Consider the following 22,181-nt stretch of genomic DNA (forward strand, 5'->3'; position numbering starts at 1 on the left):
TTAGTCCTCATGTTTCTGAACCTAAGGCTGAATTGAATAGGCACATAGGAAGCCACCTGATACCGATTCAGAATATTGGTCCATCAAACTCAGGGAGGGTTCTTCCAAACCAAGCTGGGAGAGGTCTAAGAGTTGAACCTGGGGCTTCTGCATGCAGAGCTCAACAGCTGAACAGACTGGGGGTTTGACTCAGTACAAAGCGGCTTCCTTATCTGCTCATCTCTCAGTAGATCACAATCTAACTTCCGCCCCTCCCCTTCTGGATGGTGCTTGCCGCTTCACACACAGCAGCTGCTGGTGACTGTTTTGAATCCTGGCTAAACCTGTCCTGGGACCATGTTTTTCTAGCTTATCTTTAACGAAATGAACAATCACCCTCTTGGTGTTTATATCAAGGGAAGGCAGGCTATTGCAGGATGAATGAATAGAGGGATAGATAATTTGCTTTCAGCAAAAAGCCTTACTTTTACCAACCCTTCTCTTGAATGCCTTATTATCGCATTATGATGGATATCGATTTCAACGCTGCAAAAAAATAAAATAAAAAATACTAAGCTACAGGAGGGGCCGTTCCTAAAACTGCATTCCTTACTGCTGCCACCTGCTGGAGAAAGCCCTGCTTTTCAAATTGCATCCACTTCGGATTCTACCGAAGTGTCTGAAGAAGTATCTGAAGAAGTGTGCATGCACACGAAAGCTCATACCAAGAACAAACTTAGTTGGTCTCTAAGGTGCTACTGGAAGGAATTTTATTTTATTTTTAAATTTTGTTTTGACTATGGCAGACCAACACGGCTACCTACCAACACGGCTACCTACCTGTAACTTTGGCTTCTACCTCTTAAGAAAAGGAAAGAGTAGGCAATCAGAACCTCAAGATTCAGGAGAGCCTTGCCTGGGTTTATCCCCTCACCACAGCTGCATGAGGATGGGAGAGCAAGGCCCAAAATCATCCAGCCGAGTTGATATAGCTTAGCAGCGAACAGACCGAGTTCCACGTCAATAAGTCCCTGGTTCGAATCTTGCTGCTTCTGTTTGCCTTGTCTTTAAAAGGATATTGCAGAGCTGGAAAATGTTCAGAGAAGGGCAAACAAAATGATCAAGGGGCTGGGGGGACTCTCCTATGAGGAAAGGAAACAGAATTTGGGACTTTTTAGTTTAGAGCAAAGGTGAGTAAAAGGCAACATGACAGAAGTGTATAAAATTCTGTGTGGTGTGGGAAAAGTGAATAGAGAAAAGGTTTCCCCCGCTCTCTGATAACACTAGAACTGGTGGAGATCCAATGCAGAGGAATGCTGGAAGATTGAGGACAGGTTTTTAAAAAGCCCTCCACAAAGCATAGAGTTAAACTATGGAACTCCAGGAGGCAGTAATGGCCACCAACCTGGATGGCCACTGTAATAAAAATTAGGTTCAACCCCAGAAGGGAGTCCACGAACCCGGAGAGAGAGCCTTAGTAGGGCTCCCCTCCTCTCAAGAGCACTTATGAATAAATAGAGACGATACAGAATCTCCCAAAGCAAGGCGGTAGCCCTTTATTTATTACTGCTGGAGCAGGGTGTTTGCAAGCAAAAGACCACGAACAAAGGTGTGCAAGCTCCTATATAGACTTTTGAAATCCCCCCCCCCAGCTCAAGACCACCCCTCCATACATTAGAATTACATCACAAATTGGGAGGGTCTGGTAGCATATTGGACCCTGCCCCCTTGTCTCCTCTCACCCTCCACCAAAAACCCATCAGGTGAAACAAAAGATATTTACATTTCCCTATCTCCCTATCTATGTAAGTAAGTAGGATAGTAAAGTAAGGGAAATTCTTTTTTGAAAATGTAAGCAATGGTTGATTAAAGAAGTATAATATCAAGTTAAAATTCAGAAAACCATTTGAAGGGACTGACGGAAGTCACGGCTTGGTAGCCAAATGGAAAATATATGAAAATGTTTGTTAAGGATTATTGTAGTATTTTAGTGTAAAAAATAATAAAAATCATATATATATATAAAAAAAATACATTTCCCTATCTCCCAGCCAAGTTAATCACACCCTTTTGTCTGACACAGGTATCAGGATGCCAGAGATTATCACTCAGGCAGAGGTCTGCTGAGTAGCTGGAGGGGCAACCCCCCCCCCTTTGTTCCTGAGACAAAGAAATACTTGGTCAGTTGGGAGTGAGGCCTGTCTTCCTGTGCTGGTTTTCAGACATGTGGCCTTATTTGTTTTGGTACATTAATAACAATTATTATATATAAATAAAATACCTTAAAATTCTTACAACACCACCAAGCTAGATGCCTATTGCTGGCTACTAGCCACAGAGTCTTCGCTCTGCCTCCCCAGCCAGGGGCAGCAATGCTTCTGAATATCACCTGCTGGAAACTGCAGGAGAGGTGAGGGCTCTTGTGCTTGTGCCTTGCTTGTGGGCTTCCCTTTGGGGCATCTGGTTGGTAACTGTGAGAAGAGGATGCTGGATGAAATCGGTGCCCTTTTGATTCAGTCAAGCAGCAGGGGTCTTTGTTACTCCCTTGTGAACTAGGCTGTCATGTTGCTCTTCGCCACTGTTGTAGTGGATGCAGCATCTAGAGGAGATTCAGCCACAGAGTCCTCTTCTTCTTCTTTGCAGCCACCTGAGAATGAAGAAATGGGCAACCCCTCGGAGGTGGGGTGGTGACAGTGAGGTTGGGCCTTGGAGAAACTGGAGAGTTCCAAGGAATCAGAGGCCACCGTCAGCTTGCTGGTCACATCCCAGACTTCTACCAAGGGGGAGCAGATGGCACTGCCCATCACGAGGTCCTAGGGGGCTATAAAGTGAGTGAGCAGCTTTCCCTAGGGGGATGACTCTAGCTGGGACCAAGTCCCCAGTGCTCGCTTTGCAGTTATATGGGTCCAGTCAAGAGAAGCTCATGCAATTTTATGCTGCATCAACAGAGGTATAGAGTCCTAAGCAAGGGAAGTGATAGTGCCACCCTATTCTGCCTTGGTCAGACTCCACTTGGAGTACTGTGTCCAGTTCTGGGCACCTCAGTTTATGAAGGAGATTGACAAGCTGGAATGTGTGCAAAGGAGGGTGACCAAGATGTGAAAGGGTCTGGAAACCAAGCCTTATGAGAAACAGTTGGTGGTGTTTGGGATGTTTATCCTGGAAAAGAGGAGACAGAGAGGAGATAGGATAGCCACCTTCAAATATATAAAGGGCTGTTGCATGGAAGATGGAACAAGCTTGTTTTCTCATCCTCTGGAGGGTGGGACCTGAACCAATAGCTTCAATTTAGAAGAAAGTAGATTCCAACCAAACATCAGGAAGAACTTTCTGGTAGTAACTGTTTTTTAATGATGGAACAGTCTCCCTCAGGAGATGGTGGGCTTTCCTTCACTGCAGGTTTTGAAACAGAGATTGGGTGGCCATCTGTCAGGGATTCTTCAGCTGTGATTCTTGCCTTGCACAAAGTTGGACTAGAGGACCCTTGGGGGTCCCTTTGAACTCTACAATTCTATGATTCTATGACTCCAAGGTCTCCTTCCAGGCCTGGAAAGCTCGTGCGAATGCACACCAACCTATATGACTGTGTGGAGATGATTCCAGACCAGGCATGTGGCGTCAAAGGCATGGGGGCAGTTCTTCAAAGCCCCCCCATCCCGTGTCATTATTGATGTCCTCCTCTTCCTTCTCACCTGCCTCTTTTGCTCAAGACCCCCAGGTCACTTTGCAGCACAAATCTGCTTTGACACCACAGCCTGGATCCTCTCCTGAGGTGAAGCAGGCACACTCTGCCAAAACAGAGCAAGGTAGCAATTAGAAGCCAGGGTGCACAGATCAGAAACTGGTTACTTTATCCTGGTGTGTTGCTGTCCTTTTCCTGAAACCCAAGTAGGCAGGCTGATTAAACCCACAAGACAGAATTCCTCCCTCTGCTGAGGAGGAGGTTAGCTGTGATGCTGGCAGAAAAAGGTTGGCCTGTCAAGCTGGCACCACAGTGGCGAGCAGCCTCCTCTCACTGCCTCCATTCACTTTGGAGACCTGCAGAAACAGAGAGTGGGGGGGGGGTGTTTGTGAGAACATAGGAAGTAGGAAGCTGCCTTATATCAAGTTGGACTTCTGGTCCACCTAGCTCAGTGTTGTCTACCCTGACTGGCAGAAGAAGCTTTCCAGGGTTTCAGGCAGGGGACATTCCCAGCCTTGCCTTGAGATGCTGGGGACTGGAGCTAGGATCTTCTGCGTCCAAAGCTGATGCTCCAATACCCAGCAGCAGCAGCCTTTCCTCTAAAAGAAGAAGAAAGATCCCAGTCACCATGGTTCTTAATAAATGTGCATGGACAGAATTAAACAGGGACATGGAAAGCTGCCTTATACCAAATAATACAATTGGTCAATCTAGCCCAGTACTGTCTATGCCAGGGGTCAGCAACCTTTTTAAAGCTGTGGGCCAGTCCACCGTCCCTCAGACCATGTGGTGGGCCAGACTATATTTTTTTGGGGGGGGGGGGAAGGAACGAATTCCTATGCCCCACAAATAACCCAAAGATGCATTTTAAATAAAAGCACACATTCTACTCATGTAAAAACACGCTGATTCCCGGACCGCCTGTGGGCCGGATTGAGAAGGCGATTGGGCCGCATCCGGCCCCGGGCCTTAGGTTGCCTACCCCTGCTCTACACCAACTGGCAGTGGCTCTCTAGGGTTTCAGGCATTGTGGGGCTTGGCTTTGAGATTATTCCAGCCTCCGCCAATAAGTCTTAAGCATTTAAGGTGCCCCTTCCCCTGGTTGCTTCTGCAGCATCTTCTGCCTCCCTCTTACCTGGCTCTTTAGCACAGCATCCATTCAACACGCAGAAAAAGCAGTGGCGGCTGCTTCATATACCTGCATGGCCCAGAGGTAAGCTGATCGCTGATTTGCATCCCTGGCCTGGGTGATGCTATCTGATTTCCAAGCTATCAGCTTTCTTTGCAACATGAAAAGCAGAGCCTACTCAAATTAGTTTCCCAGAACCAAGGAAACCAAAAGAAGTGTGCTGAGGACTGAAGAAACAGTGGTAAAGTTAGGTAATTTTACCTGACTCTGGAGTTCTTCGTCAATACAACAACAACAACAATAATTATTACTCACTTGTTACTCAAAGACCCTAAGCAAACTACTAAACATAAAATCATTGATTAAAACGCATTGATAAAATACTGTGCATGGTTCAGGTTGCCTTATCTCAAAAAGGCTATTGCAAAGTTGAAAAAAGTTCAGAAATGGGCAACTGAAATTATCAAGGAGATGGAATGACTCCCCTGTGAGGAAAGGTTGCGGGATTTGGGACTGTAGAGAAAAGACGAGTTAGAGGTGACATGATAGAAGTTTATTAAATTAGGCATGTAATGGAGAAAGTGGAGAGAGGGGTTTTTTTCTGCCCCTCTCGTAACACTAGAACTTGTGGATATCTAATGAAGCAGAATGTTGGGAGATTCAGATAAGATAAGAGAAAGTACTTCTTTACGCAGTGCAGAGTCCAACTGTGGAACTTCCTTCCACAGGAATCAGTGATGACCACCACTTGATTATTAATGGCTGTGAAAAAGGACTGGACATATTCACGTAGGAGGAGAAGGCTATCAACAGCTAGTAGCCATGGTGGGGATTGAACCTGGGACCTTCTGAACGCAACACAATTTTTCTCCACTGAGCTATGGCCACTCCCCAGCAGTTTTACAGGCCCCCTTCCAAATTATCATGCATGCTTCAAATTGTGGTGTGTTGGCACTTGTTGCCTTTGGGCCCACCCCCACCCTTCCTGTTTATTCTGTTGGGTGCCCCCCAAGTCCAGTCCTGCCCCCCCAAGTCCAGTCCTGATGGCATCAAAGCAGCTTTTCCGCAGTACTGACCCAGGACATGCACTAAAGATTGTGACAGATGGGGAGCTGTCCAGAGTGCTGGAAGACAGAACAGCCCCCCTCCCCAATCCATCCATATCCATCCCAGACCCTTCACGGCACTGAGGGCATTGCTCTTTGCTCAGAAGCATTTGGGTCAGGACTGGCAGATAATATTTGGGGGGGGGGTGAGGAGACGATGCGGGGCAGAATGGACTTTAGCCTTAGTGCTCTTCTTGCACAAGACCTGTCCTGGTGGCAAATGCCAGGATATTCCTATCCTTGTTTAGTTGAGGGCCAGCAATTTCCTTGTGTGGGTGAAGAAAGTGAAGTCCTTTTTCATGTGGTGCTGTCAGGTGGCAGTAAGCAACTCCCACGGCCGGTTTGCCAGGAACATACGAGACAAGGAAAAGTTATTACCACCTGCTTTTTATTCAGTATTTACAGAGAGATGCTTGGAACATAGCCTCTTGGGATAATGGCGTTGTCCTGAATGACTCTCCACTCCCCTTTCCCCCCACTTCCTCATTCGTCATTATCATCATCTCCCCTACAGGTGGCTCTGAGGGCCCTCTGCTTCTGAGCTCTTTGCTCTCCTACTTTCAAGGCTCGACAGGTTCTGGGAGGGGTGTGGGTTCAGAATGCTTTCTAAAGACACTGTGCCCATCAGCTGTCGCCCTCCTAGTGCTTCCTCTTCCTCCTCATCTCTCATTATTTCCCAGCTTTCCCCCTCTTCTGCCTCCGAGCTGTGACCTCCCTCAAACCCCTGTTGTAATTCTGAACGGTTGTCTTCTTCTCTAGAAGGCTCAGGCTGGGGAGGCAGTCTCCACCATTCCTCCTCTGCCCAGTCCCTGACAGGTGCAGAGTTAAAACTATGGAACTCCCATCCTCAGGAGGTGGTGATGGACACCAATCAGATGGCTTTGAAAGAGGATTGAACAAATCCATGGAGGAGGAGAGGGCAATCAATGGATATCCATGGGAATGAGTTTCCATAGTTTGTGTGACATGAAGATGTCTTTCCTTTTATCTGACCTGGATCCTCCAACATTCAACATTCAACTTTATTGGATGTCTATGACTTCTGGTAATGATGAGAGTGGGGAAAGAACCTGATAGCAGTTGATAACTCTTTCCTCCATGTGAGATTGATGACGGGGATGCCATTTTTCACTGTTAGCCATGGTGGCTGAAAGCTCAAAATGTCGATGGAGCTAGAGCCTGCCCATGGCAATTAATTCTTGTTTTGCCCTCCTCCTCCTTCCTGCTGAGTGAAGAAAGGTGGTTTTATTTCAGGTTAGGTTTTACATTCCGAGTGTAGTATTTCTTTGGGAGGTTGTCAAATGCCCCTGCTGTTTTGGAGAGCTTCCTGAGTAGAGTTTACTTAGGCCTTTCTCAATATTTGCTTTTGGATGGCAGAATTTGCACACAGCTTAAAGGTGAAATGTGCTTGGGGGGGGGGGGGGGTCAGGACCTTTGCTCCATCTGGTTTGGTAGCAGGCCCAGTGAGATGAAGGAAGAAACACTAAAAACATTATCATTAATAATATTACATTAATATTTTGAATCATTTCAGTGGGGCTGCTTTGGGGAGGGCTTGGATACAATCCTGTGTATATATGGTCTGCAATGCATGCTAATAGTGTTTATATTAGCAAATTATATGTTTAATAAACACACACATAAATACTACATATATTATACACAGGCATATATATTCAAATAGAATACATTAGATTTCTCTCTGTGTGTGTGTTTCATCAGTGCTTTTCATCTAGGTGTAATAAGAAAAAATCTGCCCTTATTTCCTTATGGGGTACACAAGAGCCCTTGCAAAGTCCTTTGCAGGTTCTCCATTGGTAGGAGTAAAAAACAGAGGCCAACCAGAGAAGATTGAGAAGCAAAGCAGCTAGTAAGCTTGATCTTTATTGAAGCTGTTGCAATAGCGGTGATTTTCAGGGGGAAAGACCCAGAACAATGCAGGCATGCTTTTATAAAGACATTTCAAAATCCCTCTTGGAGGACTCCAGCCCACCCCCAGAAACCTCACACATACATCACAGAAAAAGACGTTATCTGATGCCTCTTCTCAGTAGCCTGGCCATTCCTTTGAGATGGTAATCTCCTTTAATTCCTGGGACAATGGAAAAAAAACCCAACTCTCTCACACCTTCTTCCTTGCAGAGACCCATTTGGTAACATTTGGTCAGTTTTGAGAGTCAAAATGGTGTGAGGCCTATCTGCCTCAGACATGTGGCCTTGTTTGCTTGGAACACTTACGAACATTTATTATTATTATATATATATATATATATATATATATATATATATATATATATATATAAAAGACCGTAATTTCTTACAACATAGGAAAAAGGCACCACTACTGTGTACCCTTGAGTACCCCCAGAAAAAGCATTATTTATCATGTGTTTCATTTACTTATTGATTGATTTTATATCCCTTCCTCTCCAAGGAGCCCAACAATGGCGAACAGGTAGGAAATTTAAACCCAAAGCAAAAACCTTCTAAAACTATTACAATTAAAAGCATCTGAAAGCAATTACTCTTCTCTGTCTCTCACTCACACACAGAGTATGCAGAGATGCACACACATGTGCATGTTAATAATGCCTTAAATATCACACATTTTTACTTAAAATGTCTGTGTTGTAACAGTGTTTATCAACACATCGTTTTATTTATTCCTTTGTAACACTTACATCCCATTTTATCTCCAGAGAGCTCAAGGTGCCATATGTGGACCTCCTCTCTGTTGCGCACCCCAGGACCACCCTGTGAAGTAGGTCAGACTGAGAGGCAGCTACTGCACCGCAAGGCCACCCCATGAGTTTCATGGACCTTGTAACACTTCTAGGCAATCGAAACCAGAATGGATACATTTTATGAACCTCCTTCCATAGTCTGGCAGCAGGAGGGCGCTCAACCCATCCTGCAAATAAAACAATGGTATTTCATTGGAGCATGCATTTAATAGTTGATTTCTCAGAAGAAAGAGTTGGAGTTGGGGGAGGTGTCGTGGTTGTGCGCAGGGTCAGGATCATCGTCCCGACTTTAGTTCGAGTCGAGACTGTGCTGGGGACTTGGCACTACTTCTGGGGTGTCACAACCCCCGCCCCGACTTTAACAACTCTTAAGCACTGTACTACACTGTTTATATATTTTAACCTTATACACACACGCTTTATTATATTATATATTGTATTTACATGCACACGAAAGCAAGCAACCCACGTGCTCGTTCAGTAACTCCCTAAGCAGCAGCCAATGAAACTGGCTTAACACGTGTCCTTAGCGGTTGCTAGGATGGAAACTCCGCCCAAACAAAGATGGCGCCGGGGCTTACGGGAAAGGGAAGGGGTCCGTGCGGGGGCTGCTGGGAGTTGTAGTCCCCGCCGCCGTGCTTGCGAAGGTGGGCGGCCGGACTTGCTTCAGTAGCTGAAAGCGCGGGGCATTGCCGGCCCTTTTGCCGGCGCGGCGTCCACCATGCAACGGCTGCTGAGCCTTCGACTCCGCCTGCTTTTGCAGCCGCCGGCGCTGCTCCTGCTGCTGGTGGCCGCCTTGGGGCCGCCTGGATCGGCGGGGCTGGAGCCCATCAGCACCACCATCGCCATCGGGGCGGCCTCGGCGCTGACCGGTTACCTCTCCTCGCCACGCTTCTACTGCGCCTTCGTGGAGTGCTGCCCCGGCGAGGAGGAGCGGCCCAACGGCACCGGTACCCGCAGGCAGGGAGGGGGGCTTGGCTGGCCCCATAGGGGGAGGGCAAAAGCAGGATGTAGCAGCCCTAGCCCCACCATAGAAAGGCAAGGAAAGAGGACAAAAAATAAGGCAGGGCTGCCCCCCTAGAGGGACACCCCCCTGGTATAGGGAAGTTGCAGTTTTTTGTTGGGGGAGGGGAGAGAGAGAGAGAGAGAGGGAGGGAGGGAGGGAGGTAGTTTTGGCCCCATAGAGTTGTTCAATTTGGTTGTGCTGTGTGTTTAAGGAAAGAAGTTGCCTTAAGAGTCAGACTCTTGGTCCATCTAGCACAGTATTATCTACACTGACTGATGGTCAGCAGCACTCCTGGATTTCTGATGGACATTCCCAACTGTAGCTGGATAATGCCCAAGGTTTATTTATTTATTGCATTTATATTTCTCCAAAGAGCTCAAGGTGGCATACACAGTTCTCCCTTCCTAATTCAGTCCTCACAACAACCCCGTGAGGTAGGTCACACTGAGAAGCTGTGACTGGCCCAAGGTCACCCGGTGAGCTTCAAGGCCAAGTGGGAAATTGAACCCTGGTCTCCCAGGTCCCAAGTCTGGCACTCTTTAATCGCTGGACCCACACTGAGGGTCGCAAGTGTGCCTCTCTGAAATCAACACTCTCCACCTTTGCCTTTCTCTGCAGCGCTCCGGCTGAATCTGGACAATAAGCTTTTCGGACAGCACCTGGCGAAGGACGTGATCCTGAAGGCAGTGACTGGCTTCGTCAACAACCCAAACCCTAAGAAGCCCCTGGCGCTCTCCCTGCATGGTTGGGCAGGGACAGGCAAAAATTTTGTCAGCCAGATTGTTGCCGAAAACATCCACAAGGCTGGGCTGAAGAGCAAATATGTCCACCTTTTCCTTTCTACACTGCATTTCCCCCACGACCACCAGATTGCACTGTATAAGGTGAGAGTTTAATTGGTTGAGTGTTTTTGCAAGGCTTTGTGTTGCTGATTCTAGGCTTATTTTGTCCCCGTTTTACAGAGTGGGCCAAGTGAGGCAGCTCTCAATTTCAGCTGGAGCTGATGGGGGCTGTAGTTGAAAGCATTTGGCTATCATTGGGTTAGTGAAGGCTGTAGTACAGCATAGCCAAGAGTACTGAGATATCTGAATAATAAAACTCAGTGGTGAAGCACATGCTGCCTCCACTCCAAATACCACCTGCTGGGAATCTCAAGGACAGAGAGCTGCTGTTGTGCTCAGACCTTGCTCAAAGAGGTGGAAAGAACAAGAGCCACCTACATTAATAGAGTGGCATAACAAACTGCAAGAGTTCGCCGAAATGGCCCAGATAACTAACAGTTTAAGAGGGGGATCAAAGCAAAAATTTTTAGATAATTGGATGAGATATAAAATATATGTTGAAAAGTACACTAAGGGAAGGATAGCTATGCCAGCTTTTCAATAGCCTTGGAGAAAGAAAATAAGAGATTGAAGGGAAATGGGGGCACTGGTCGAGATGGTAGTGAAGTAAAGTGTTTTAGAAAGATAAGGAGATATGTTGATACACACTCATGAGTAAGAGAGAATTTTACGTGTGGGACTGACAGGAAGTCGAGAGGGTTGAGTTTTGTGGTTGACATGGTTTTTTTTCTCAGGTCTAATATGCTTGTTGTTTTATTTTTTTAGGTTGTATTTGGGGGAGGGAGGGGGATGAGGGTGTTTGATTTTTTCTCTCTCTTTATTTTTTCTTTGGTTTTTTTGTTCTTTCTCCCTTTGGGTGTTATGTATATATGGATTGATGAAAGGATATGTACGGCTAACATCATTTAAATTAGTGCAGTTTTGCTTTTTGTAACCAGAAAGGAAAGGAACAGTAACTTAACAAACTGACAACAATAAGCGACAATGTTTCTTCTTTTTTGGAAACATTTTTATTATGATTTGAAGTTGGAATGCTTGTTGTATATATTTGTTGAACAGCCTATAAATAAAATATTTTGAATTAAAAAAAAAAAAAACCTTGCTGGTGCACCTCCCACAGGCATCTGGTGGGATGCTGGACTAGGTGGGCCACTGGCCTCATCCTGTAGACTCCACTTATATTCTTAAGTTTTTTTGCATGCAGAAGGTCCCAGGTTCAACCCCCATTATCTCCCTTGCCTGAAAGCCTAGATAACCACTACCAGTTAGTGTTGACAATACTGGGCAATATTGATAATATTGAATTCAGCTCTTTAATCAGATCTATTGAGACTAGAATTTTACTTTATGTTAAGGGGGAGGGCTGTAGCTCGCTGGTACAACACTTGCTTCGTATGCAGAAGGTCCCGGGTTCAATCCCCAATGGCATCTCCAGGTCTAGGAATGTCCTTGCCTGAAACCCTGGAAAGCCCCTGCCAGTCAGTGTTGACAGTACTGAGCTAGATGGACCAAGGGTCTGCTTCCTGTCTTCCTTTTCCAGTGTCCCTATTCCCCTGACTAATTGAAAGCTTTTTTCCTGACTTTTGCATCCATGAGCGTTAGAAACTTAAAAGGTACTCAAATGAAACAGGGGTTCTCAGGAACACTGGGTTGTACACGGCATGCTAAACAGTAAGCTTGTGGGGAATCCTAGCTTGCAGAGGGAAACTGAGGTCTCTGGGACTTGCGCCAGGTAGAGACTTTGTTCTTCATTTGGAAATGCTTTCAATATTCTAGAAGGGCAGGAGAAGAACCACCCAGAAAAATAAAACTTTGGATTTTTTGGATCCTATTGCTATGGCCTTTTGAGCACTCTCGAAAACCAGTAGTAGTGGTCATTTGCCTTCCAGTAAAAGGAGTTAATATAGGAGAAGAATGGAAAGTGAAAGCTGAGATTTTGTGGAGCTGCTTCCTTTTTTAGGAATGGAAGGAGCTGCCTTATATGACTGTGGTTAAGAAGCCCCCGTGTCTGAGAAATTGGTTAGTTGCCTACCCTGGATGGGGTTACATTCTTCCCCGAAGGAGAAAGTTCTCAGTTTGGGGGTGCTTCTGCATCCGGTTCTGTCACTGGAGGCTCAGCCAACTTCAGTGGACAGTTCAATAGCTATGGCCATCCCTGGACCAGGAAAGTCTTGACACAGGAGTTCATGGGTTGGTTGCTTCAAGACCGAATTACATCAGTTTGCCCTGTGTGGAGCTTCCCTCATGCATGATCCAGAAGCTTCAGTTAGTTCAGGATGCTGCAGCACAATTGCTGACAGGAGTGAGGCCTCGCCAGCATTATAACACACGTGCTCAGAGATCTGCACTGGTCGCTTATTTGCTACCGGGCCATGTTCAAAGTGTTACAATTTGGGACCACTTTATCTACATCACCTTACCCCACATGTGCCTACTTGACTGCTTTGATCAGCTGGATTGGCACTACTACGGGTGCCATGTAAGACCCATTCCACATTTTAAAGAACTTGATCATTTAGTGGCTCAGCACCTGCACTTTGGAACTCCCTGCCTCTTGATATCAGGCAGGCACCTTCACTAGACTCTTTTCAATGCCTCCTAAAAACATTCCTGTTCAGCCAAACCTGCTCACATGCTTGGAAAGTTGATGTGGATTTTAATTTTAGTTAACTTATTGTATTAATTTTATTGTGTAATTTTAGTTAACTTATTGGGACCCAGGTGGCACTGTGGGTTAAACCACAGAGCCTAGGGCTTGCTGATCAGAAGGTCGGCGGTTTGAATCCCTGCGACGGGGTGAGCTCCCATTGCTCGGTTCCTGCTCCTGCCAACCTAGCAGTTCGAAAGCACGTCAAAGTGCAAGTAGTGAAAGTGCTGATGCTGTGAGTGTCTGGGAAGACCGCTCCCTCCTCCGGCCAACTCCATCGGTCCTAGGAGGCGGGCCTACACTCACCAACACAGCTTAAGGGGTGCCGAGAAGGGCAGCCTCGGCTCTTGCTCTGTAAATTACTATTGTTTGTATAATGTATTTTACATTGTAATGTAGCCAAAGCAAATTCCAAGTATATTGAAAAATTATTATTCTATTCTATTCTATAAATAGGTACTGCTCCGGCGGGAAGGTAAACGGCGTTTCCGTGTGCTGCTCTGGTTCGCCAGAAGCGGCTTGTCATGCTGGCCACATGACCCGGAAGCTGTACGCCGGCTCCCTTGGCCAGTAACGCGAGATGAGCGCCGCAACCCCAGAGTCAGACACGACTGGACCTGATGGTCAGGGGTCCTTTTACCTAACTTATTGTGTATCATAATGTATTGCATATCCCCCCTGTTTTTATGGTTTTATCTTTTTTGCAAACCAATTTAACGTTGTTACTCTACAGTTCTGTGATCCTGTGAAAAAAGTGTGTTGCAAGTCAAACTCTGTTTTAAAGGGTGGTTTTACCCTCTGCCAGGCTTGGGCCAGCAGTAGCCCTCCTCCTGAGCGCAGTTTGTAATGAGGGTAATTTACACCAGTTTACATTAAGCTGGCATAAATCCCACCACTCTCCTAGACTCAAGGATCACTCTGTCTGACTGTTGCTTTGTTTCATTGGTAAATTACTCAAGTAGGGTGCCAGGGTTTTTAAATGTTAAAATAAGAGCATCCTCCATAATTGGGTTGATGCTGAAGAACTGTATGATGAACCTTTTATTCTTCTTACTGCTTTGGTCCAGGAGCAATTGCAGAAGTGGATCCGGGGTAACGTCAGTGCCTGCGCCAAGTCGGTATTCATATTTGATGAAATGGACAAGCTTCACCCAGGACTCATAGATGCCATCAAGCCTTTTCTCGACTACTACGAGCAGATTGACGGTGTCTCCTACAGGAGGGCAATCTTCATTTTTCTCAGGTTGGGAATCTCTTTGCCTGCAGTCACATTTGAAATTAGACGAGTCGCGCTGGATCAGGTCATCAGAGGCCCATCTAGTCTTTTAAACTGATTAAACCAGATGCCCCAGTGGGAAGCTCAGAAGCAGCTGAGTACAACAGCAGCTCTCCCCTCCTGTGGTTTCCAGCAGCTGGCATTCAGAGGCACTCTGCCTCTGACAGTGAAGGCAGAACATAGCCACCAACAGCATTACCTTCTCCTAATCCTGTTTCAAAGCTGTCCAAGTTGGTGGCCATCACTACCCCCTGTGGGAGTGAGATCCCTGGGTTTACTTATGTGCTGCATGAAGAAGGACTTTCTTTTATCTGTCCTGAATCTCCTGACATTCATCTTCATGGGATGTCCACAAGATTGAATTTCAGGAGAAAGGGAGAAAAGCTGTTTTATATCCTCTTTCTCTGTGCCAGGCACAATTTTATAAATTTCCGCCATGTTACCTCTTACTGACCTTTTCTCTAAACTAGAACGTCCCAAATGCATCCGTCATATAGGGGAATCACTCCATCCCCTTTTGGCTGCCCTTTTCTGAAGCTTTTCCAGTATCCTTTTTGAAGCAAGGCAACCAGAACTGTTCACGCTACTCCATGCAGGGTTGCACCATCAATTAATTTAGTGGCTTTACGATACCGGTGGTTTTTATTTTCAAACCCTTTCCTAATGATTTCTAGCATTTTCCCTCTTCACCACTTTTTCATACATTCCTCAAGTGGGGTTGGGGGGCTCACCACATATCAGCATTCTACATGTCTAGATAGGCTTTGCCTGATTTTTTTTTTTAATGTTTTTAGCACGCACCCAAAGCATCTGACTGATGTCAATAGGCAGCGAGTTCCAAAGTTTAAGATAGATTGGTTTCCTACAAAATCAGGATGCATATTGCTGGTTCTATTATGAAGCATATGGATTCCTAACATGTCTCCCACCCACCCCTTTGGCTTTTCTGACAGTAATGCTGGGGGAGACCTCATCACCAGAGTGACCTTAGACTTCTGGCGCAATGGGCAGGACAGGGAGGAGATCCAGCTGAAGGACCTGGAGCCTGTGTTATCCGTGGGCGTCTTCAACAACAAGAACAGTGAGTTTCGTTGGCTGTTCTTTGCCTCATCAAGCAAGGGATTTTTTTAAATTCTTCCTAACTCAAAGTTCTGAATCCCATCTGTAGCCCTTTGCACTGTTGTCAGACTCCAACTCCCATAAGCCCCTGCAACCAGCATGGGAAGTGGTCAGGCACGATTGGAGTTGAAGTCCAACAACATTTTGAGGGCACCGCAGTGGCTGCCCATGCCTAGAGAGCCACTGCCGGTCATTGTAGGCAATCCTGAGCTAGATGTATTCTTTAGAATTTATATACTTCTCAGTTTAAAAACAAAAACAAATAAGCAGTCAACCATTAGCTAACCAGAGTATATTGAGAAGCAAAGTGGCTAGTAAGCCTGATCTTTATTAAACTGTTGCAACAGGGTCCCCACTCACCACACGCAGGAGGGAGAAGAACCCTAAACAATGGTGCACAAGCCCTTATATAGACTTCTGAAATTGCCCACCTTGTAGCCAAAGACCCCCCCCCCCAAAAAAAAACATGCATACACCACAGAAGGAGGTGGTCTACACAGCAGAAATCCTGTCTGCCAGGATACCTGATAATGGTCACTGATTGCATTACCTGGGCAGTCTGGCCATTCTTTTGTGATGGTTAATAGTTTAGTTCCTGAGTCCCATGTCACAAATAGGCCCTTAAGGCAGGATTTGCAAGCAAAAGACAATAGGAAGGATTTCCCATTTCCTTCCTCCTTGCAGAGAAATATTTGAGGTCAATTTGGGAGAGTGAAAATGGCTTCAGGATTCCTCTTCTGTACTGTTTCAGACACATGGTTTATATACTTATGTATGTGTTTGCCTTGTACATTTAATTTATATTTGAGACCTCAGAATTTTTGTAAAAATATATAGAGTTGGAAGGGACTCAGAGGGTCCTCTAGTGCAACCCCCCTGCTAGGCAGGACTCACGGTTCAGTTATATCTCCTAGTTCCCAAATCCACTCACCTTCTCAATTTTGCCCTTTCCCAGGCGGCCTCTGGCACAGCAGTCTTATCGACCGGAACCTCATTGATTACTTCGTGCCATTCCTTCCCTTGGAGTACAAGCATGTGAAAATGTGTATCCGGGCAGAGATAGTCTCCCGCGGCAACCCTGTTGACGAGTCAGTGGTCCAGAAGGTGGCCAATGAGATGACTTTCTTCCCAAAGGACGAACGGATCTACTCCAACAAGGGGTGCAAGACTGTACAGACCAAGTTGGACTTGGTGGATATTTGATTTTTTTTTAATGCCATTAAACCAGAAGGAGGAGGGTGGTGAAGGGTTTCTTAAATCTATTATCCTCTCTCTCTCTCCAAAGCACTTTTAAAACTTTTTTTTTAATGAAAGAAAAACTCTGGGTATGCACTTTTAAAAATATTGTGTGGGGCTCTTAGGAGCTGTTGGCTTTTGTGGTCACACCTTAGGCATTTCCTCTCGCAATGTGCCATCAAGAGAACAGGTACCACTCTTGGCTTTATGTAGAAATCACAAGTGTAAGACCAGGGTGGCAAACTTGTGGACCACCAGATATTGATGGAGTACATCAGGTGTAGGAAACCTTTGGCCCTCCAGGTGTTGCTGAACTACAACTCCCATCATCCCTGGCCACTGGCCCTACTTGTTGGGCGCCGATGGGAGTTGTAGTTCAGCAACAACTGGAGGGCTGAAAGTTCCTCACACCTGGTTTATAGCTCCCTGACTGTTCACCATGGTGGCTGCTTCAAGCCTCAGTAACAATTGGAGATCCACAGGTTGCCCACCCATGATGTAAGACAAACCCACAATTATGGACCATAAAGCATTAGCTTTCAACAGCTGGGATTTGCTAGGAGTGACTTTGCCTCTCCCCTCCGCATTCCTCTAGACTATGACACTCGGTCTGAAATGAAGGATGGCTAATGCTGTTGTGGCAACTGTACCTGCTCCCAGGTGTCATTTTAGGAATTTCAGGTCATGGGGTCATTGGGAAGCAGAATGCTTTTCTCCATCTGTTGGCCAAAGCATTGCAAATTGTGCAAGGGCATCTTCCTAGGAAAGCTTGAAGTTATTCAGTGTGCAGGTAACCAATGGCATGACCAGTTCTCCCTATGGATAGAAGAAAAGGTAAGAGTCCTCTCTGTATATGGGACTCTAAAGCTGATCCACCTTCTGCCGTAACGATGCAGTTAGGTGTCAGGTTGAGCTCAGGGAAACCGGCTATAATAGGCCATGAATTTGTATGTCTTTGCCCCTTAAATCTTGACAGTCATCCTTCCAGGAACAAACCACTGTCCCTAAAGAGGGGGAGGGTCGTGTGTATGTATAATTTGCTTGTTGATGGGCTGGAACATTACCCTTGAGTTTTTGATGAGGTTTGCAGCTTTGGTATAAGTCTGAAAGAGGATTCAACTTTGGGTTCACTGTTACACATAGCCTGGTTGGTTTGTTCTTCCCCAAACCGCTATGCCTTCCCACCCGATGATGTTGGATTCCCAGTTCCAATCAGCACACCCACACCCTAGCAAGTGTGGCCAGCAGTCAGGGATGATGGGAGTTGTAGTCCCCAGCTATAACTTCTGGAAAACACCAGGGTCAGGCAGCCTGGTTTAAATGAAGGACTAGAACCCTTCCTCTCCAAATAATGCCTCTCACTCATCCTACCTGTATATATTTTTAATGGAAATTAAGGAACATATTTTTTTAAGTATCTTTTATCCTTCAAATGGTGATAATTTTTTTATTAAAGCTACAGAGGTTTGGGGATGGTGGGGAGAACTGGGTCAATTAACTAACCACCACCGCAGCAATAAATATGTTTAGCACTATTTGCCAACCTGGGGCCCTCTAGATGCTTGGCTAGGGGTGATGGAAGTTGTGGTCCAAAACATCTGGAGGGCCGCAGGATGGTGAAGGCTATTGTAAGGCTTAATTAAGCAGTATTTATTTAAAGGAACGAGAACACGAATGTGTGAAATGCAATTGGGATGTGTGTGCGCGCACACAGCAAACTGATAAGTAACTCCAGATGCACCTGAACAGACAGGTTATTCTGCAACTTCCTGTTTGAAGTTTTAGGCAAAGTAGACCCATTGAAATTAACTGATTCAAGTTGGTCCTTTTCATTTCAATGGGTCTGTTCTTGTGTGTGACTGATATCGGCTATAATAGTGTGTTGCTGTAGAGAGAATCCTGTTTAAGCAGGAGCTGCCAACTGAGCTCTTTCTGGGTGTAGTGGTACAATAAAAGGCCACTGAGCATTAGGGCAAATCATTTAGGCTCCTGCTGCAGTATAAAGTTGTTGCAAGAGACTAGGCATGAAAGGGGTTGGTTGCATAGTCCCTATTCTCCTGTAGCCCGGACACTATCTCATCAGATATTTTGCCAAGAGACAGAAGTGTGCTGGTTGAGTGTGTACTCACTTTATCTCACCATGAGGTTATGATGTTCCTTCTCATTCTTCACGGGGTTGCCCCACAGCCCTGTGGTGAAACACAGTGACTTCTTCACCACTTCGGAATGCAACGGCCAGAAAAATCACTAAAGGATAAATTGGCAGTCTCACAACACAAGTTCAGAGTGTGAGGAGGTTTGATCCTGTGTTTCCCCTTTTAAGAATCCAGAGGAACAGCTCATTTGTGGCTGAGAAAGGAGATCAGAATCAGTGGTTATGAAAAATTTGAAACTTTTAATTCATTTTAAAGATGGCCAGTGTGGGCTAAGTTTTGTAACTTCTATGGAGTGACTGTAGGTCAGTTGCTGCTATCTGTATTAATCTTGGACAAAAGTACCATAAAACAGGTCTCTTGCCTTTCCTTATTTGCTCAGGTGTTCAAAACTGCAGTTCCGATACTCTGGATACAAGAGTAAGCTTCAACTGCCACAAGCTGCTGTAGTAAATGGTTTTCATCTGTGCTCTCCTGTTGTCTTTCTGTCTCCTTAATACTCTCTGTGGTTTTGTTCATCGTCAAAAAAGCCAGTTTCTAGGAGATGAGAAACTTTATTGAAAGACCAGGATCCTGTGACCAACCAGATGACCCCAACAACAACAGCACCCCCCCCCCCCCCAATTTGTAATACCCAGCAACTGGCATTCAGAGGCAAAATGTGCCTCCAACAATGAGGAGAGAATGCAGCCGCATCTGGTCAAATTATGCTGGCAATGCCTTTCGCTTATTTGCATGGCAGGGAAGGGGGTGTTGACTGTAAAAGTATGCTACTGTACAATTAGTCTCATTTACATTAACTTGCTCACTAACCACCAGCATTTTACAACATCCCCCCCCCCAAAGGGAAAGTGGTCCATGGTCTGTGAAAAAGGTTACTTGCCCCTGTTTTAAATCAATAGATGCAGGACAAAGAGACATTTGACCAATTCTTTTACGATTTTATTTTAAAAAATCAGTTGCAGGAGGGAATAATTGGGTAATTCTAAATAAAAAAATCACAAAACTTCAGTCTTCTCCCAACAGCACCTACTTCAATTTGCTCCATGTTTTTCGGCTGGTTCTGGGTTTGAGGCAGACCAATAAGAGCACAATCCTCTGTGTGCACTTAGAAGCAAGTCCCCCTGAGTTCAACAGGGCCTCCTCCCACCACAGAATATGACTGCCTGGTGCCTAAGTGATGTGTGGCACTTAAAATCGGTGTGAAGAAGCTGGTTGTGACAAACTCACATGTAGTTCACATCAAGGAAGTTTCCCCATTTCCCCACCCTGCAAACACATTTTGTTCAGTTCTTCAATCCTACAGAGGCTTTAAAAAAAAATGGGAGTGGAAGTTGGGTAGAAGGAAGGGACAGGGGACTTTCTTAACTAATTAAGCTTGATTTCAAGAGGACCAAAGTGCAATTGACTTTATGTAGGCTTAATCCAATGCTTCAGTTGACACATCAAAATGTGTGGGTTTTTTTTTTTTTACTTATGGTTGCTTAAAACAATAATTTGAACTTCTCGGCAGGCGAAGTAAGTTACATTGACACTGCCCTGCTATTCAATCTCGTTTCTACATTATAGCAGTTGCTGTGCAGCCATCACTGTGACAGCTGTTACCCCTGGGTTTGTCCTGCCAAGCCATAGTGAAAACTGTCCCTGTCCATGGTTTGGTGAGTTATGTGCAAAAGTGAGCCATGAAGAAGCATTTATTCACAAATGCCCAGACTTGACAAAAGAATGCCCAGTTAAGGGCAGCTGTTAATTCTGCTATATCAAACAGATTCCTCCAGGAGTATTTTCTTGGGATGTGTGCCAACAGCGGGACACGACCAAACTCAAAAGTGTGTGTGGCAACCTCTATATTTTTCTCTCTTCCACACTCCTTGCCACCGATGTGAAATTAGGCCACAGGCTAAGTGCCTGTGAGCTAGATGCTGCCAAGTGTTGAAATGAGGACCTCTTGACACAAAACTGCATAATCCAACAGCAGCACTTGTGCTCTTCGTAAGATGCACTGGCTTTTCTTGAAGCTAGGCTGGAAAAGTAAGAAGATACACCAAAGAGAGCTTTCAGAGAATAGTGCTGAGAACTTGGGAGTTGTGTTCAGCAAGATCGAGAAAAGCTGTTTTCCTTCTGCCCTATGTGAGCTTTGATTTATCAACTGCTCTTCTCCAGCACAAGATGGCTTTATTGGGATGAAAATCCAACATGGCTTCCCCCACCACTCGAAATCAGCCCCCGAAAAGCTGTCATAACCTACAAAACAGCAGGAATGGAAGTTGTCCCACATGTACTGGTACTTTAAACCATCCTGGAAATCCCTGCCTGTTTTTGCCTCAGTGGTGCCAAGAGAAGTGGGAATTAAGGCAGGTAAAAAGAAAAAATAACCCTCTCTCCCTGTTAGTGCCACCAGCGACTACTACATACTCCTTTTGATAGAGTGCTGTTTTCAAAAAGCCTTTCTGAATTTGTCATTTTTTTTACATATAAATTAGTTTGAATATCAAAATCTCACAACCCCTTGCATTTTGAGATTTAAGGCAGTGGTTTTTAAGGTTTTGAGGGTCAGGGAATCTTTTGTGTCACACCTTGCACACTGCAAAGGATTCTGGGAGTGGCCTAGAGGGCCACCTCTGCTGACACACGGCAGTGGGTAAATTTGTTACACTCACATGTATAAGGGCGCAAATATTCTGCTGCTGAATGGAGATGGGGGCCAAGGTGGAAGCCAGTCTGACCCCCACAAGTATTCCCTCATTGAGGTTTTTCCACCCATATTGGCCAATTCGTTGATGAACTGCCCCACCCCCCAAACACTTTCAAAGAACAGAAAGCCACCCCTGCAAACAGTTTGAAAATACCATGTTACATAGCTCTCTCTGGTGCTATTACTGAAACCATTCAAGAAAGAGCTGGCTGTCATGGAAAGCTACACATCTTTTCCTAAGCTGCCTCAAGAACATTCCTTCATTCCTTGGGAGAAGTCATAATTTTTAAGAAGATAGGGAGGTGGTTCCAACATCAGAGATCTCATTAGAACTCAGTCACAGATGCAGTCACTCTCTAGAATACTGGTCCATAAAGCAGATGTGGAAAGAATTCAGGTGGTTTTCACAGGACAGGCATCAGTAAAAGATGCTCTGGAGTGGACCAAACCACAACACAAGGCCACAAGACTGAGTAATTTGTAGGATCAGGTTCGTCATTCCTTCCACTCTGATAAACTATTGAGCTGTCTCCTCTCTTCACATAATTTAAAATCTTTTTTAAAAAG

At 45.4% G+C, this 22,181-nt stretch overlaps 1 protein-coding gene across 1 annotated transcript; it reads left to right on the forward strand.

Moving 5' to 3' along the window:
• Positions 1-9,346: 9,346 nt before the first annotated feature.
• Positions 9,347-16,776, forward strand: TOR1B (torsin family 1 member B). Its single transcript, XM_033137593.1, has 5 exons — positions 9,347-9,590; positions 10,265-10,530; positions 14,203-14,378; positions 15,365-15,492; positions 16,486-16,776. Exons 1-5 carry the CDS (start codon positions 9,362-9,364, stop codon positions 16,731-16,733), a joined length of 1,047 nt encoding a protein of 348 aa, XP_032993484.1. The 5' UTR covers positions 9,347-9,361; the 3' UTR covers positions 16,734-16,776.
• Positions 16,777-22,181: the final 5,405 nt, after the last annotated feature.

The sequence above is a fragment of the Lacerta agilis genome, chromosome Z, assembly GCF_009819535.1.
Source record: "Lacerta agilis isolate rLacAgi1 chromosome Z, rLacAgi1.pri, whole genome shotgun sequence".
Lineage (NCBI taxonomy): Eukaryota > Metazoa > Chordata > Lepidosauria > Squamata > Lacertidae > Lacerta > Lacerta agilis.